Here is an 18,868-nt window from a genome sequence, read left to right as displayed (position 1 = left end):
CACCACCAATCAACTTCACTTGCATGTTTCTGGGCTGTGGGCACACAGCGCAGTGCCTGGAGGAAACCCAGCCACTCATGGGGAGAACGTGCAAACTCCACAATGAAGGACCCCCACTGCTATTTGAACCTGGACCTTTCCCCCACTGTGAGGTGAGAGCGTTAGTCACTGCCCTGCAGCCCAGTCTGAATATTTAGAGAAACTGTTTGTGAGTGAAAATGAATGTGATGTATCCTTTACTGATTCCTTTCACATTTTAATTGGACCATCTGCATTCATTTCACCACTTGTCTTGCCACTTATTTCCAGTCTATATGCATTGGTTGAAGCCATTGTGTTGATTGGTTTGTTGACATGCAGAGCCCTGCACTGTGCAGTAAGAAAACAATATATTGCAGTTTTCCTCTGTAACATGTATATTGTGCATGTTGATAATTGTGCGGTGTATGTTGCAGCAGCCTATGGGATGTGGTGTTTTCAGGTAGAGGGCTGGCCTTGTTTTGTTGCATTCCTGCAGAGCGTTTGACCTTTGACCTGGTTGTTGCATTCCAGAGAGGTTCGTCCTACTGCAGCAGCATTAGCATTAGCCGCTCCACACACACACACAGACACACGCGCACAGACGGACACTCACACACTGCTCCGGCGCTCCAGAGACGATGTGTGTGCTCAGCTAGTCGGATCCAGACTCAGCCCCCCCTCTGTTTTGACCTGAGCTCAGTCGGCCCTGCGGTTCGGTTCTGGTTCTGGTTCTGGATCTGGTTCTACAGACCGTGGTGAGCAGCGCGCCGCTCCGCAGAGAAGCAGCTCCAGACTCGGCAGGCGATCAGCAGAAGCAGCGGAGGAAATGAAGGACAAACAAAAGAGAAAGAAGGAGCGGACCTGGGCTGAGGCGGCTCGCATGGTAAACTCAAACACTTTGTTAGTTTCCTTCTCTGCTTTGCGGATTTCTGAGGTTTTCTTCACGCCGTGGGTCCAGATGTGTTGTTTGGATATTGTCGTCGCGGCCGCAGCTGTCTGTCAGCTCAGCTTCCAGCACAACAATGAGCACGCAGACACCGCCTTTATGTCGAAAACCACACATTTTGCCATTTTGTGCACATTTCGTGCTTTCTGGTTTAAAAAGAGAGGAACCGCATCACGCTAACGCAGCTAGCATGCTAATGGCTAACAGCCTGCTGCAGCTCTTTGTTTGCTAGAGTTAGCCTAGCTCGTCCCCATCAACTCCCGGAGACAAACTCCACGGAATGAAGCCCTCCAGCCCGGCCGGGAGCCCCCCGATGCCCCGAAGCTCCAGGGGATGTGGGCGCTGTGAAGGTTTCTGCAGTAGCTGGGCCTAAAGTGAAGGTAGTAGTGAGTACTGTTAGCTGAACACATGCTAACGTTAGCAGAGCTAATGGTGAGGCTCAGCAGCTGGAACAAACAATACTACTACAATACTGCTTCAAGTCCCTCTACTACTACTTTTAACACATCAAGGATTCACATTAATGCCTCAAGTCGTGTTAAAGCTGCTTTGACGGTCTGTTTTCACACATCATTCAGGTTTTAGCACACCGAGGACACAATACTACTACTACTACTACAGTACTGCTTCAAATTAGCACACCGAGGACACAATACTACTACTACTACAGTACTGCTTCAAATTAGCACACCGAGGACACAATACTACTACTACTACAGTACTGCTTCAAATTAGCACACCGAGGACACAATACTACTACTACTACTACTACAGTACTGCTTCAAATTAGCACACCGAGGACACAATACTACTACTACTACTACAGTACTGCTTCAAATTAGCACACCGAGGACACAATACTACTACTACTACTACAGTACTGCTTCAAATTAGCACACCGAGGACACAATACTACTACTACTAATACTACTGCTACAGTACTGCTTCAAATTAGCACACCGAAGACACAATACTACTACTACTACTACAGTACTGCTTCAAATTAGCACACCGTGGACACAGTACTACTACTACTACAGTACTGCTTCAAATTAGCACACCGAGGACACAATACTACTACTACAGTACTGCTTCAAATTAGCACACCGAGGACACAATACTACTACTACTACTACAGTACTGCTTCAAATTAGCACACCGAGGACACAATACTACTACTACAGTACTGCTTCAAATTAGCACACCGAGGACACAATACTACTACTACTACTACAGTACTGCTTCAAATTAGCACACCGAGGACACAATACTACTACTACTACTACAGTACTGCTTCAAATTAGCACACCGAGGACACAATACCACTACTACTACTACAGTACTGCTTCAAATTAGCACACCGAGGACACAATACCACTACTACTACAGTACTGCTTCAAATTAGCACACCGAGGACACAATTCTACTACTACTACAGTACTGCTTCAAATTAGCACACCGAGGACACAATACTACTACTACTACAGTACTGCTTCAAATTAGCACACCGAGGACACAATACTACTACTACTACAGTACTGCTTCAAATTAGCACACCGAGGACACAATACTACTACTACAGTACTGCTTCAAATTAGCACACCGAGGACACAATACTACTACTACTACTACAGTACTGCTTCAAATTAGCACACCGAGGACACAATACTACTACTACTACTACAGTACTGCTTCAAATTAGCACACCGAGGACACAATACCACTACTACTACTACAGTACTGCTTCAAATTAGCACACCGAGGACACAATACCACTACTACTACTACAGTACTGCTTCAAATTAGCACACCGAGGACACAATACCACTACTACTACTACAGTACTGCTTCAAATTAGCACACCGAGGACACAATACCACTACTACTACAGTACTGCTTCAAATTAGCACACCGAGGACACAATACTACTACTACTACAGTACTGCTTCAAATTAGCACACCGAGGACACGATACTACTACTACTACTACTACAGTACTGCTTCAAATTAGCACACCGAGGACACAATACTACTACTACTACTACAGTACTGCTTCAAATTAGCACACCGAGGACACAATACTACTACTACTACTACTACAGTACTGCTTCAACTTAGCACACCGAGGACACAATACTACTACTACTACTACAGTACTGCTTCAAATTAGCACACCGAGGACACAGTACTACTACTACTACAGTACTGCTTCAAATTAGCACACCGAGGACACAGTACTACTACTACTACAGTACTGCTTCAAATTAGCACACCGAGGACACAATACTACTACTACTACTACAGTACTGCTTCAAATTAGCACACCGAGGACACAGTACTACTACTACTACAGTACTGCTTCAAATTAGCACACCGAGGACACAATACTACTACTACTACTACAGTACTGCTTCAAATTAGCACACCGAGGACACAGTACTACTACTACTACTACAGTACTGCTTCAAATTAGCACACGAGGACACAATACTACTACTACTACTACAGTACTGCTTCAAATTAGCACACCGAGGACACAGTACTACTACTACTACTACTACAGTACTGCTTCAAATTAGCACACCGAGGACACAATACTACTACTACTACTACTACTACAGTACTGCTTCAAATTAGCACACCGAGGACACAGTACTACCACTACTACTACAGTACTGCTTCAAATTAGCACACCACGGACACAATACTTCACTACTCCTACTACTACAGTACTGCTTCAGCTCCTGTTTTCAACACGGCAGTCAGATCTGCAGGTGGAAAATACTGCTGCAAATGATCTTAATACTTTGCTTTATATGGCGTGTTTTCAAACGAACAGCGAGGTTGAGCAAAGAAACGGCAGTAGTGCAGTTCTTCAAGGTAAAAAGGGGGCGTGGTTCACAGTCCATGTGTTGGGTCTGTGAAGGTCCACATGAGGGAAGTGGCCACATTCGTCTCATGTCGTCAAAATCATCTGAGATGATGATGACAAACTGAGATGATAATGACCGTACACTTCTCTGTTTTCTTCTCACCAATGCGACATCACGACAAGGCCGCACATTGAACTGATAATGTATCACCAACTTGTACAGAGTTCCATCAATGGAATGTTTCTCCCATGGTAACATAACATGGAAACTTCATAAAATGAAATATTGTGTACACTCACGTTGTGCTTCTGCAATCAGATCCTCCAATATCAAGAAAAAAGGACAAAAAAACCAAATCAACAAACTGCTTTATGCCTCTAATGGTGTTTTAACCTGCACACACACGCATGAACAGAGCGACTGTCTGGTGGAGGCTGTTTGTGAGGGAAAGACTGCATGGAGCTCCAAACTCCACCCATCTGCTGAAGTCTACATTACAAACCATAGTGACTGCCTGAGATGAAGTACATTCTGTTGTCTTGTTCTTCGTGTCAACATGTCTGTCCTCTCACACACTGGACACACAATACATACAAGATGTTTACAAAATAAATACTAAAGACAATTTTACTTCAGAGGTCCTCTAGTTATTAGAAAGCAGAGAAATAGTTTTCAGGTTGATGAACCATGGAAGTGGCTATACTCCCAATAGATAGTTACTCCCAATAGATAGTTACTCCCAATAGATGTGTGCGAGAGCAGCCTCTGCGCTACATGACTGTTGGGAACATGCAGTGAATGTCCAGCCGTCATTTGGACATTCAATTTTCAAAAAAGATTACCGGGAAATAGTGCATGGCTCCCTCAAAGCGAGAGGTTTTAAGTGATCACACACCTTCATGAGCAGACAGCCTCGCCTCTTGAATCACGTTTTGTTTAAAGAGTGAAGCATCCGGCCCGTCGGCCTGCAGGAGGCGCCAACCAGCAACAACGTTATATAGGATTTAGATGAGTTTCTTTGACATTTCATTGTATTTTTGATCAGAATGTTTAATTAAAATTCAGTTTATGTTGAGATTGTTGTTTTCTTCAGTACTAACTGTTGATTTTGCAAAGTTATAGACCGTTCCATAATGTACAATACAAAGCAAAACCTTCAAGTCTAAATTCAAAGGTTATTATGGCAATATTTGACCCGAATGGCACTCAAGAGGAAACTGTATGTGGCCCCTGAAGTTATACTTTATTGTTTATACACACATATACTTTAAAAATCTTTATATTGGTTCAGTTATGTGCTTTTATACAAGTAGGCTTATTCCATAACATATTTGGTGTTTGGTTCGTTCAGTATCAAGTGGTCCTGCACTTTTTCACACGTCACAATGTAGTAGTCCATTAGAGTGCCTTAGAATGGACCATTAAGGTCTATTTTAACCGGGTTGGTTCTTTTTTGCTTTGAACATCTTTGAACATGTCAAGTGCTCCTTTGATCTGCGGTGCTCTTCTATTGGGAACTCCAGTAGAACCTCAGAGCAGAGACCGGTCAGAGCCACACATTTAACTATTAACACCTATGAGGACCACCTGCTGGACCAGGACCACCTGCTGGACCAGGACCACCTGCTGGACCAGGACCAGGGACAGGTTCTCCTGGCAGAGTTCAAGCTGAGCTAAAATACCTGGATTGGACCGATTATTAGAATATTCAGACGTTGTGGTTAGTTTGAGACGTCAATAACTGCTGCCATACTGCTTCCATACTGCTGCCATACTGCTTCCATACTGCTTCCATTCTGTTACCATACTGCTTCCATACTGTTGCCATACTGCTGCCATACTGCTTCCATACTGCTTCCATACTGCTGCCATACTGCTTCCATACTGCTTCCATACTGCTGCCATACTGCTTCCATTCTGCTGCCATACTGCTTCCATACTGCTTCCATACTGCTGCCATACTGCTGCCATACTGCTTCCATTCTGCTGCCATACTGCTTCCATACTGCTTCCATACTGCTTCCATTCTGCTTCCATACTGCTTCCATACTGCTTCCATTCTGCTGCCATACTGCTTCCATTCTGCTGCCATACTGCTTCCATTCTGCTTCCATACTGCTTCCATTCTGCTGCCATTCTGCTGCCATACTGCTTCCATTCTGCTTCCATACTGCTTCCATACTGCTTCCATACTGCTGCCATACTGCTTCCATACTGCTGCCATACTGCTGCCATACTGCTGCCATACTGCTTCCATTCTGCTGCCATACTGCTTCCATACTGCTTCCATTTTGCTTCCATTCTGCTTCCATACTGCTTCCATTCTGCTGCCATACTGCTTCCATTCTGCTTCCATACTGCTGCCATTCTGCTGCCATTCTGCTGCCATTCTGCTGCCATACTGCTGCCATACTGCTGCCATCCTGCTTCCATTCTGCTGCCGTACTGCTGCCGTACTGCTTCCATTCTGCTGCCATACTGCTTCCATTCTGCTGCCATACTGCTTCCATTCTGCTTCCATACTGCTTCCATTCTGCTTCCATACTGCTTCCATACTGCTTCCATACTGCTTCCATACTGCTTCCATTCTGTTACCATACTGCTTCCATACTGTTGCCATACTGCTTCCATACTGCTTCCATACTGCTGCCATACTGCTTCCATACTGCTTCCATACTGCTGCCATACTGCTTCCATACTGCTTCCATACTGCTGCCATTCTGCTGCCATACTGCTGCCATACTGCTTCCATACTGCTGCCATACTGCTGCCATACTGCTTCCATACTGCTGCCATACTGCTTCCATACTGCTTCCATACTGCTTCCATACTGCTGCCATACTGCTTCCATTCTGCTGCCATACTGCTTCCATACTGCTTCCATACTGCTTCCATTCTGCTTCCATACTGCTTCCATACTGCTGCCATACTGCTGCCATACTGCTTCCATACTGCTTCCATACTGCTGCCATACTGCTGCCATACTGCTGCCATACTGCTTCCATACTGCTTCCATACTGCTTCCATACTGCTGCCATACTGCTGCCATACTGCTTCCATACTGCTTCCATTCTGCTTCCATACTGCTGCCATACTGCTTCCATACTGCTTCCATACTGCTGCCATACTGCTGCCATACTGCTTCCATTCTGCTGCCATACTGCTTCCATACTGCTTCCATACTGCTTCCATTCTGCTTCCATACTGCTTCCATACTGCTGCCATACTGCTGCCATACTGCTTCCATTCTGCTGCCATACTGCTTCCATTCTGCTTCCATTCTGCTTCCATACTGCTTCCATACTGCTTCCATTCTGCTTCCATACTGCTTCCATTCTGCTGCCATACTGCTTCCATTCTGCTTCCATTCTGCTTCCATTCTGCTGCCATACTGCTGCCATACTGCTGCCATACTGCTGCCATACTGCTGCCATACTGCTGCCATACTGCTTCCATTCTGCTTCCATACTGCTTCCATACTGCTTCCATACTGCTTCCATACTGCTGCCATACTGCTTCCATTCTGCTGCCATACTGCTTCCATACTGCTTCCATACTGCTTCCATTCTGCTTCCATACTGCTGCCATACTGCTGCCATACTGCTTCCATTCTGCTGCCATACTGCTTCCATTCTGCTTCCATTCTGCTTCCATTCTGCTTCCATTCTGCTTCCATACTGCTTCCATACTGCTTCCATTCTGCTGCCATACTGCTTCCATTCTGCTTCCATACTGCTGCCATACTGCTGCCATACTGCTGCCATACTGCTGCCATACTGTTGCCATACTGCTGCCATACTGCTTCCATTCTGCTGCCATACTGCTGCCATACTGCTTCCATACTGCTTCCATTTTGCTTCCATTCTGCTTCCATACTGCTTCCATACTGCTTCCATACTGCTGCCATTCTGCTGCCATACTGCTGCCATACTGCTGCCATACTGCTTCCATTCTGCTGCCATACTGCTGCCATACTGCTTCCATACTGCTTCCATTTTGCTTCCATTCTGCTTCCATTCTGCTTCCATTCTGCTGCCATACTGCTTCCATACTGCTGCCATTCTGCTGCCATACTGCTTCCATTCTGCTGCCATACTGCTGCCATTCTGCTTCCATACTGCTGCCATCCTGCTTCCATACTGCTGCCATTCTGCTGCCGTACTGCTTCCATTCTGCTGCCGTACTGCTTCCATTCTGCTGCCATACTGCTTCCATTCTGCTTCCATACTGCTGCCATACTGCTTCCATTCTGCTTCCATTCTGCTTCCATACTGCTGCCATACTGCTTCCATTCTGCTTCCATTCTGCTTCCATACTGCTGCCATACTGCTGCCATACTGCTGCCATACTGCACTCCTGGTTCACTTCCTTAACGTTCCACAATGAAAGCATCCAGAACGTTCTCCACCTTTCCTAAAGTCCTTTCTGTTTCACTGCAGGAGTTCTGAGCCTCTGGCTCTTTATTTGCTTTAAAACTGTGATTGTACGGACGGGGGGGACGGGGGGACGGGGAGACGGTCTCTGGAGCATGAGCAGTCAGGGCACAGATCACACTTTCCTCCTCAGAGGGGCGGAGCCTAGCACAGGGTGACTGATGATTCCTTCTCAGAGGGGCGGAGCCTAGCACAGGGTGAATGATGATTCCTTCTCAGAGGGGCGGAGCCTAGCACAGGGTGCATGATGATTCCTTCTCAGAGGGGCGGAGCCTAGCACAGGGTGAATGATGATTCCTCCTCAGAGGGGCGGAGCCTAGCACAGGGTGCATGATGATTCCTTCTCAGAGGGGCGGAGCCTAGCACAGGGTGAATGATGATTCCTCCTCAGAGGGGCGGAGCCTAGCACAGGGTGCATGATGATTCCTCCTCAGAGGGGCGGAGCCTAGCACAGGGTGACTGATGATTCCTTCTCAGAGGGGCGGAGCCTAGCACAGGGTGCATGATGATGTTGACGTCACTTTTTTATTCAATCTTATTTAATAATTATTTTGTATACAGGTGTATATTCTGTATGTATTTACATTTTATGTTTTAGTATTGGTTCAGTTATTTGCTTTTAAATAATCATAACATATTTGGTGTTTGGTTCGTTCTATATCAACTGGTCCTACAATTTGTCGTTCATGACCCGTCCCCCTGAAGAGAAGACGTCTGTCTCCGAGGACACTTGGCCTTGGATTTTAGGGCGTCCCTACAGAGGTGTTAAGCCTCTGAACCATAGCAATGGTAGAAAAGCTGAAAACCATGTGGTTGGCATGTTGGGCCACTATTTGTTTGTATAATGAAAGTACACACACGCAGGCAGCAGAGATCAATACAGCGTCAACAAGACAAAGGGGAGAACGCAGACATTCTAGTGGACAGACCGTCACGTTGGATTGTTATTGCGGTGGTTATAATAATAGTACCAGTTCCAGGAGTCATGACGCCACAGAGGAGACATTGTTCTGATTGTCTCTACGGAGCATGTGCAGAACTAGTTGCTTCCGCCTTACATGTGCAGTAGCAACATTTTTGCTGTCTACACAGATGGAGCATTTTCAGAAAGTTGCGTTTCCATGGAGATTGAGTGTTTTCATTTTCTTCGTTGCTGTAGAGTTTGAATTGACTGTAATGCCTGTGGAAGTATTCTGATGATGCGAGTGGATTTGAAATGCTCTGGCTGTTGAAGGAATTGCACCTTTTACTCTGAGTGTTCTGAAGGTTTGTTCTGTCCCTCTTCTGTAAAAACTGTCTTCCAGGTTCTGGAGAACTTCTCCGATGCACCCATGACCCCCAAACAAATCCTCCATGTCATCCAGACCAAGGGACTGAAGGAAATGCGGTGAGATACACACACACACACACTTTTAAACACATTTGTATAGTCATTATTATATTATTTAACTTTTGATAAAACAGTGAATTGTTTAGTTCATTAAGCTTTATTTTAAAACCGTAGGTCACAGTGACCTGTCCAGATATCACATTTAAAAGGGTCGTATTCTGCAGAATCCACTTCCTGAAGGTTCTCCAGCAGGACTAATCGCCCCCACACCTGGAACCACGCCCCACAAGTGAAGAACGTGTGTCCTCTCCCCCTGGCTGGTTCCAGGTTTTAAAAAGTGTGTTGCTCCAAGCAGAAATCAAACTGTATATGGTGTCATTAGAGGTTCAGCCAATCCCAGTCAAGGTGGGCCCTCCCATTGACTCCTCCCACAATTTGGCAGCTCTGCTCTGACACATGGCACCACGAGAGGAAGAACTTCCTCCTCTTCCCAAGATGGGCGTGTGTGGGCGGAGCCAGTCCAGCTCACACAGACACAGCAGATTCTGAGCGCAGCTCCTATGATCCAAGATTCAAAATGCAGGGATTTGAGGCAATAAACTTTAAATACCGTATTTTCCGCACTTATAAGGCATCTAAATACCTCAAATTTTCTCAAAAGCTGCCAGTGCGCCTTATAGCCCGGTGCTCCTTATATATGGACGATTGTTCTACTCGAGACTGCTATTTGACAGCTGAACAACCAGAAGCTTTTATTTTGACAACTCTAACTTTGCAACCGGATCTTCAGAGAGGACGACACTCCACACAACACCTTCATCACTCATGGTTGCACACCAACATTCTAACAAACCAAAATAAACTAGATGAAATAATGACTCCCTAAACTGGGGAACAAAAACACATAAACACAATCAACACAACACCAAGCCCAACAACAACCCACAATAACCTCCAACAACACAAAACATGAATTTGTCGCTGCAAGGCATGATGGGACATCATGCCTTGCAGCGACAAATTCAACCTGAGCTCCTCAGTGCAGCCGATAGAAACTCCCATAATTCATTGCAGCTGTTTGTGGTGTTTTAAATGCAATTATTGGGGGTTATATTTGGTTTGTGGTGTCGGTAATAATTGTGTTGTGTTGTGTTTTTGTTGCTTAGTTCATGTAGTTTAGTTTATTACCGGTAGTTGTAAGTTGTCAACCAGTAGTGAAGAAGGTTTTGTGTGTAGTGTCCTCCTGGCATAGGCTGCAGGTAGGACTATCAAAATAAAATGCATGCATCTCTCTGGGTGTTAGAATCAGTGGAAAATGTAACTTAATGGCTTTGAGCTATAAATGTTGCCGGTCTGTTCCATGCGCCTTATAGAGCAGTGCGCCTTATATATGAATGAAGTTGTAAATTATGTCAATCAATGTAGGTGCGCCTTATAATCCGGTGCGCCTTATAGGGCAGAAAATACGGTACAATCTTTTTGAACTGACAAGATTATGTGAAAGTGTTATAGTTGGATAATATGAGCCCTTTGAAGCCTGGAATAGCTCCAGAAGAGTTTTGATATCCGATTGTATTGTTTGTGCTTTAAACATCATAAGCTGCGATGTGAGAACCTGAAGAAGACCATAAAGCGGTTCCACCACACTTCCTGTGCTGCGGCGGCGTTTTCTCACGTCCGACTGAAAAGTTGTGGATGATGTGGGAAGAAAGCGCGACACTGGGTCCGACATCCTGCACCGGGGGACGGGGGACGGGGGACGGGTCTGAGGAGGAGCGACGACGAAGCCTCTGCTTAGTGGCGATGGCCACTCTGGACTTCCCCTCACTATGGAATGATTTCATGGCCTGTGACCCTCCTGCTGTGGTTTACATGCACCGCTTTGCTCACTGCTTGTGTTGTTCACTGGCTTTATTGAAACGTCGCCGTCTTTTAAGGAGAAACAGACGCTCCTCTCAGGAACAGGAGGAGGAGGTTCAGCAGGAGCTTCACTGCTGTTCACAAAGAGAAAGTTTAACTTGAGTCACAGACAACAAGTTGGACGGTCGCCGGCTGCTCCCATGTTCTTTGCTGGATGCGTCTCCGAGTCCTTCACAACCCCGCCTCCGTCTTTACCGTATTGTCTGGTGGGACGCAGGACGGGGTTGGTCCTGGGGGCACTAAGCCGTACCGGAACCTGCCGCCCCGCCACGGGCTGTGGAAACTGTGAACATAAGTGTGATTTCTAGTGTGGAACATCCAGTCGTCTTTAATGCAGCTTTCTGTCTTTCTTCCACATGAACCTGTTGACCTGCTGCTGCTTCCTACAGGAGGTAGGTAGAAGGAGACGCACAATGTAAAGCCTCATCTGTTTATAAGTCGGGTCCATATAGTGTGTGTGTGTGTGTGTGTGTGTGTGTGTGTGTGTGTGTGTGTGTGTGTGTGTGTAGTGGCACAGCTCCCCTGGCCTGCCTGGTCACCATGCTGCACTCCCAGGTGAGGGGGGACCGAGTGAAGAACAGTATTTTCTTCAAGCTGCCTGGACGGATGAGCCTCTTCACTCTCAAGGTAGTCCAGCAAAGGTTTTATTCATATTTGTGTCAGAAGCTTCAACCACCGACCATGTTGACGTTTGGGAACCAGGTTTGTTCACCTGTGTAACCAAAGCTTCACGGACAGCAGACTGCGGTCCAGCAGCTCTTCCGTCACTCAATGCAGCGCTGGACAGTTTGAAGCGTTTCATTGCCAGCTCAGACCGGGAACCTTCAGTCACACAGTGGAGGGTCAGGGAGGGAGTCCAGCTGTCCAGGGCGCACTGTGATCCAGCCGGGGTGTGCTGAGGGGCAGAGCGTTGGTCAATGCATCACAAATGCATCGTGATATCGGCATGTTACTCATGACTTGTTGAAGTGAGACCGTTCAGCTCCGCTCTGCCTGCTAACAGGCCACAAGTCAGAGGGAAAGATCAAATCAATGAAGTCAACAAAGGCTGTAGTGCTGGTGCAGGACTCGCCATGAAGGCTTGTCTGAACGTCCCGGGCTAGTAAAGCTTTGCTCCGGCAACTGAATCTTCTCTCCAGCTTGCCCAAACGGGCTCCTGGCTTTTTGGCGATATTTCACAAAAATGTTCTGCAAACATCACTTGTTATCACCAACGGATCACGCCGCCGCAGAGCGTGGCCATTTCTCGCTCCAAGAGCGCCGTCATAAGAAAACGTCTGCTAGAAGTCTGAAGACCGCAGCCGCTACTTTCTTCCCCAGTCGTGTTCTGCATTCTGCTCAGTGACGCCGCGTCTTTCCTGGAAAATGAGCATTTTGATCAGATAGAATCACGTAATTCCTCAGGATTCCCTCGAATTACGTCGTCGGGGAAAATCCGCCATTTTGAATTTTTCACTTCCGTCAACATTCAGATCGTCACCGAAACGAATTAAAAACTCTGGAATTCAACGCATCAAAACAACTTCAACTAAACCAATGTATTTTTGATTGTTTTGACTTTCTAAACCCGAAGTTTTATAACTTTTTATGGTTCAGAAAAAAGTTGCCTGAGCAGGAAGAGGAACAGGATTTGATTTGTTATTGACTAATATAATCAAAATACATGACACATTTACCATGTAATTGAAATAAAAAGTGACTAATACAATAAATAAGGTGTGGCAGTATGTAGTAGTAAGGTAGTAGGGTGTGACAGTTCCAATCTGAATACTATCACATTTATTTCAGACCAAGAACAAAGTTAAAATCTACATTATTACTCCTTCAGACTGAAGAGTATGAAGAGATAGGCCTTCCCTGAGTTTCATTACGATATCTTGATTATTAAAGAAACTACAAGTGTTTGAAGTTATGAAGGTGGAATTCATACATTGCCCACGCTTCTACATTTCCATTAAACTTAGTGCAAGTAAAAATGTGTCTGGGCAAGTAAAAAGTCCAAATCCTTCATGTCAAGCCCTGATGTGTGATTTAACCAACAACCCTCAAGGCACAGACATGAACGTCACCAAGTGTGTGTCGCAGGCCATCGTGGTCACCATGTGAGGAAAAGGCAGGACTCTATTTCAGTAATGGGTTCAACATGTGCTCAACGTTAGAAATGAGCAAAGGGAGGTTGTACCTCTGAGAGGGAAGTGTTCCAGAGACCTGATGTTGGTGTCTTCTCCCTAGAAAAATGCCCCGCAGTGGACAAAGGCGCCGCTGGAGTCCGACGCCGCGCTGGAGGGGTCCGGCAGCTCCGGCCCCTCGGCCTCCGGCAGCACTGCCACGGCGGGGGCCTCGGCCGGGCCGGGGGGCCCCACCGAGGCCACGGAGCAGGAGAGCTGCGACTCCAGTGAGACCATGGCTGCCAGCCTGGACAATGATGGTACGCTCAGACACTTCCCTACACTGTGTCCACCAGAACCTACATCGTGTGCTACGTAGGATTCTGAGAGTTTCACAGATGTATTGGGATACATTCATCTTAAATGTAGATTTGACACAGAGGAATGTTTGTCAGCCATCAAACTCCATAAAATCAAACACTTCGGAAATGATATTTCAATACGTTAAAAGATTGTGCCACAAACGCCTGAATAGTTGGAATAAAGCTGAAGCTTTTCACACTAAGTGGGTCCAGATGAAATTGCATGGGTCCAGAAAGAGGAGAAGCAAACACACGAGTCACACTGGACTAGAAGTCATTCATTAGAAATGTATTTCCTCAAACCCAATCTGTTAACCGGCTACACACGGACACACAGAACAGACCTGGGTTCCTTGTTCACCCCGTCTGGAGACTCCTTGTCCTGCTCTGACTGCTCTGACTGCTCTCTGGCTGCTCTGACTGCTCTCTGGCTGCTCTCTGACTGCTCTCTGGCTGCTCTCTGGCTGCTCTCTGGCTGCTCTCTGTCTGCTCTCTGACTGCTCTCTGACTGCTCTCTGGCTGCTCTCTGACTGCTCTCTGGCTGCTCTCTGACTGCTCTCTGGCTGCTCTCTGTCTGCTCTCTGACTGCTCTCTGACTGCTCTCTGACTGCTCTCTGCCTGCTCTCTGTCTGCTCTCTGGCTGCTCTCTGTCTGCTCTCTGTCTGCTCTCTGACTGCTCTCTGACTGCTCTCTGGCTGCTCTCTGGCTGCTCTCTGGCTGCTCTCTGTCTGCTCTCTGTCTGCTCTCTGACTGCTCTCTGACTGCTCTCTGACTGCTCTCTGTCTGCTCTCTGTCGGCTCTCTGACTGCTCTCTGGCTGCTCTCTGTCTGCTCTCTGACTGCTCTCTGCCTGCTCTCTGTCTGCTCTCTGGCTGCTCTCTGTCTGCTCTCTGTCTGCTCTCTGACTGCTCTCTGTCTGCTCTCTGTCTGCTCTCTGGCTGCTCTCTGGCTGCTCTCGGTCTGCTCTCTGCCTGCTCTCTGGCTGCTCTCTGTCTGCTCTCTGTCTGCTCTCTGTCTGCTCTCTGTCTGCTCTCTGGCTGCTCTCTGCCTGCTCTCTGCCTGCTCTCTGCCTGCTCTCTGGCTGCTCTGTCTGCTCTCTGCCTGCTCTCTGGCTGCTCTCTGCCTGCTCTCTGGCTGCTCTCTGCCTGCTCTCTGACTGCGCTCTGCCTGCTCTCTGCCTGCTCTCTGCCTGCTCTCTGCCTGCTCTCTGGCTGCTCTCTGCCTGCTCTCTGACTGCGCTCTGCCTGCACTCTGCCTGCTCTCTGGCTGCTCTCTGGCTGCTCTCTGGCTGCTCTCTGGCTGCTCTGCCTGCGCTCTGACTGCGCTCTGCCTGCTCTCTGCCTGCTCTCTGGCTGCTCTGCCTGCTCTCTGCCTGCTCTCTGGCTGCTCTGTCTGCTCTCTGACTGCTCTCTGACTGCTCTCTGGCTGCTCTCTGGCTGCTCTCTGCCTGCTCTCTGGCTGCTCTCTGGCTGCTCTGCCTGCTCTCTGCCTGCTCTCTGACTGCGCTCTGACTGCGCTCTGGCTGCTCTCTGGCTGCTCTCTGGCTGCTCTGACTGCGCTCTGCCTGCTCTCTGACTGCTCTCTGCCTGCTCTCTGCCTGCTCTCTGCCTGCTCTGTCTGCTCTCTGTCTGCTCTCTGACTGCTCTCTGACTGCTCTGCCTGCTCTCTGACTGCGCTCTGCCTGCTCTCTGACTGCTCTCTGCCTGCTCTGTCTGCTCTGACTGCTCTCTGCCTGCTCTGTCTGCTCTGACTGCTCTCTGCCTGCTCTCTGCCTGCTCTGTCTGCTCTGACTGCTCTCTGCCTGCTCTCTGTCTGCTCTGACTGCTCTCTGCCTGCTCTCTGACTGCTCTGTCTGCTCTCTGACTGCCCTCTGACTGCTCTCTGACTGCTCTCTGCCTGCTCTCTGTCTGCTCTGACTGCTCTCTGCCTGCTCTCTGACTGCTCTGTCTGCTCTCTGACTGCCCTCTGACTGCTCTCTGACTGCCCTGCCTGCTCTCTGACTGCTCTCTGGCTGCTCTCTGACTGCCCTGCCTGCTCTCTGACTGCTCTGCCTGCTCTCTGACTGCTTTCTGCTCTCTACTTTCTCTCATTTTCTACTGCATATTCTCCTTTTACTACTGCATTTTCTACTTTTACTACTGCATTTTCTACTTTTACTACTACATTTTCTACTTTTACTACTGCATATTCTCCTTTTACTACTGCATTTTCTACTTTTACTACTGCATTTTCTACTTTTACTACTACATTTTCTACTTTTACTACTGCATATTCTACTTTTACTACTGCATATTCTACTTTTACTACTGCATTTTCTACTTTTACTACTACATTTTCTACTTTTACTACTACATTTTCTACTTTTACTACTGCATATTCTACTTTTACTACTGCATTTTCTACTTTTACTACTACATTTTCTACTTTTACTACTACATTTTCTACTTTTACTACTACATTTTCTACTTTTACTACTGCATTTTCTACTTTTACTACTGCATTTTCTACTTTTACTACTGCATATTCTACTTTTACTACTGCATATTCTACTTTTACTACTGCATTTTCTACTTTTACTACTGCATTTTCTACTTTTACTACTACATTTTCTACTTTTACTACTGCATATTCTACTTTTACTACTGCATTTTCTACTTTTACTACTACATTTTCTACTTTTACTACTGCATATTCTACTTTTACTACTACATTTTCTACTTTTACTACTGCATATTCTACTTTTACTACTGCATATTCTACTTTTACTACTGCATTTTCTACTTTTGTTACTGCATTTTGTACTGTATTTTCTACTTTTACTACTGCATTTTCTACTACATATTCTACTTTTACTACTGCATTTTCTACTGCATATTCTACTTTTACTACTGCATTTTCTACTTTTTCTACTGCATTTTCTACTGCATATTCTACTTTTCCTACTGCATATTCTACTTTTCCTATATTCTACCTGCAGTTTGTAATCTGCTAAATAGTATGTTGTTGTTGGAGGCATCTTGTTTGTGTTGTGTCTTCCTGTGTTGTTTGAGTTCATGTTTGAGAGTGTCGGTTGGTATCTGGTGCAGGAGCAGCATGCAGTCGTCTCCAGTCCAGAGCGCCCTCTAGCTGCTGGAGGCGGAAATGTTTACTCCTTGGTTCATGTCAGTCAGTGTGAATTGCAGTCATGAAGAGGCTGAACTACCAAGCTGAATCCTATCTTTGACATCAAAAGGAGGGCCTGGCCTGGAAAGCAGTTTGGAGCCCTGCCCCAGGGCTTTTTGCTGCATTGAACATTTCTGGGCTTTTTCTTTCCCTCTCCTGTGTCACGTCACTTAACTCTCCCTTTCCTGGGCACTGGTCGATCTGAGGAGTCTTTACAACGTTGTTCTGCTTCATGCAGCTCAAGTCTTCCCTGATCTCATAGTCTCCATCAAATGAGTGTGTGTGTGTGTGTGTGTGTGTGTGTCTCTTCCATTGGACGCGAAGCCTCGGTGGACGAGAGTTCGTCCAGTGCCTCGTGCTCTGCAGAGCTGCCGGCTCCCAGCAGCCAGCCTCAGACGCGTCTCAGCAGAGCGGCAGGACAGCAGGGACGCTTGGACAGCCAGCAGCCTCAACACGCCCAGACCAGGCTGAGCCGCTCACGGCAGGTCGGGATCTGCTTTATCCTCTTTCTTTAACCGGAACACAAATGTAGAATAAATATCGTGAATGCAAGTTGACTGCTCAGCAGTGTTGGGACTAACGCCTTATTAGGTAACACATCACAGTAACTAGTTACTTTGTCTGAATCAGTAAGGCGTTCATCATTACTGCGACTTAAACAGGCTTGTTACTCGTTACTTCACGTGCATAACTCAACTGCAGTTACCGTGGTAACCGTGAAGCACACGTGCAGTTTGCACTTTTATTGATGATTCCTGCTAAATGTTCTGAGCCAGTTTATTTTCTATACTGCCTGTTTCAATGGCTACAATAAATATGCCCAGCAAAAGTTTCACCATACTGTACGTTGTGTTTTGTTGACCCACTGCTTCACCGTAGTGACACTGGGGACAATGAGCACATGTGTCAGTTGTTTACTCGAGTACTCTGCCATAACAAGACAAAGTAACGTGTGTAGAAGGTTGGAGACAATAGAAATACATGTAAAGAGTAAAACAGACATTAGAAGTTGACATTTCATCCTTCACTCAGTCACACTACACTGCCATTGCACGTTCAAGCCTCTAGGTGGCGCATTGCCAGAGGACTGGCAGGAGGCACCGCGTTAGGAACACAGTCTACAGGTTCAAATGGTTCCCTTTCCATAGTAACTAGTTACTTTGAAAGTGATGAGCAAGTGAAAGTAAAAAGAGTTACTAGTTTAAAGTGACTTGCCCAACACTGCTGCTCAGTGAGTGACGTGTCGTGTGGATGTGTGTTCAGTCGGGGAGGCAGAGGAAGAAAGCGGTGATGATGCCTCGCGTGGTTCTCACTCCTCTCAAGGTGAACGGGGAACATGTCCCATCAGGTAAATACCAAACGCGTCCTGCAACAACACAGCTAACCCTGACCCTGAGCACAATCTGCCTGGGCTGCCTCATATTTGTCATCTTTTTCAACTGTTTTGAGTGATTTTGATGCCGTTAAAAACATTCACTGTGTCATGCAGTTAAGAGAAAGCGACACTTCATGTAGTTGACAAACTCAAGTTAGTTGTAATATTTGTTTCTTGGATAACTTGTTGTACAACAAAAATGTAAAGGAGAAGAAATGGTTTATTATTATTGGAGCTACAGGTTGCTGACTTCTAACAGAAATCATGGAAACACTGAAAGAGTCCAACGGCTTCAGTTGGTGTGGAGGCTTTGTAAAGCAGGAAACATGGACATGAGGG

At 46.5% G+C, this 18,868-nt stretch overlaps 1 protein-coding gene across 1 annotated transcript in view; it reads left to right on the top strand.

The window, feature by feature from the left end:
• Positions 1-642: 642 nt before the first annotated feature.
• asxl1 (ASXL transcriptional regulator 1) overlaps positions 643-18,868 on the top strand; it is a 36,022-nt gene continuing 17,796 nt past the window's right edge. Inside the window, exons 1-6 of the mRNA XM_080497401.1 lie at positions 643-904; positions 9,578-9,661; positions 12,031-12,150; positions 13,756-13,951; positions 17,479-17,639; positions 18,418-18,502. Coding sequence (XP_080353527.1) covers positions 848-904; positions 9,578-9,661; positions 12,031-12,150; positions 13,756-13,951; positions 17,479-17,639; positions 18,418-18,502 — 703 coding nt within the window. The 5' untranslated portion in view covers positions 643-847. The remainder of the gene's footprint in view (positions 905-9,577; positions 9,662-12,030; positions 12,151-13,755; positions 13,952-17,478; positions 17,640-18,417; positions 18,503-18,868) is intronic.

This window comes from Blennius ocellaris (assembly GCF_963422515.1).
Source record: "Blennius ocellaris genome assembly, chromosome: 5".
NCBI classification, from domain to species: Eukaryota; Metazoa; Chordata; class Actinopteri; order Blenniiformes; family Blenniidae; genus Blennius; species Blennius ocellaris.
This window is presented reverse-complemented; position numbering and strand designations above follow the sequence as displayed.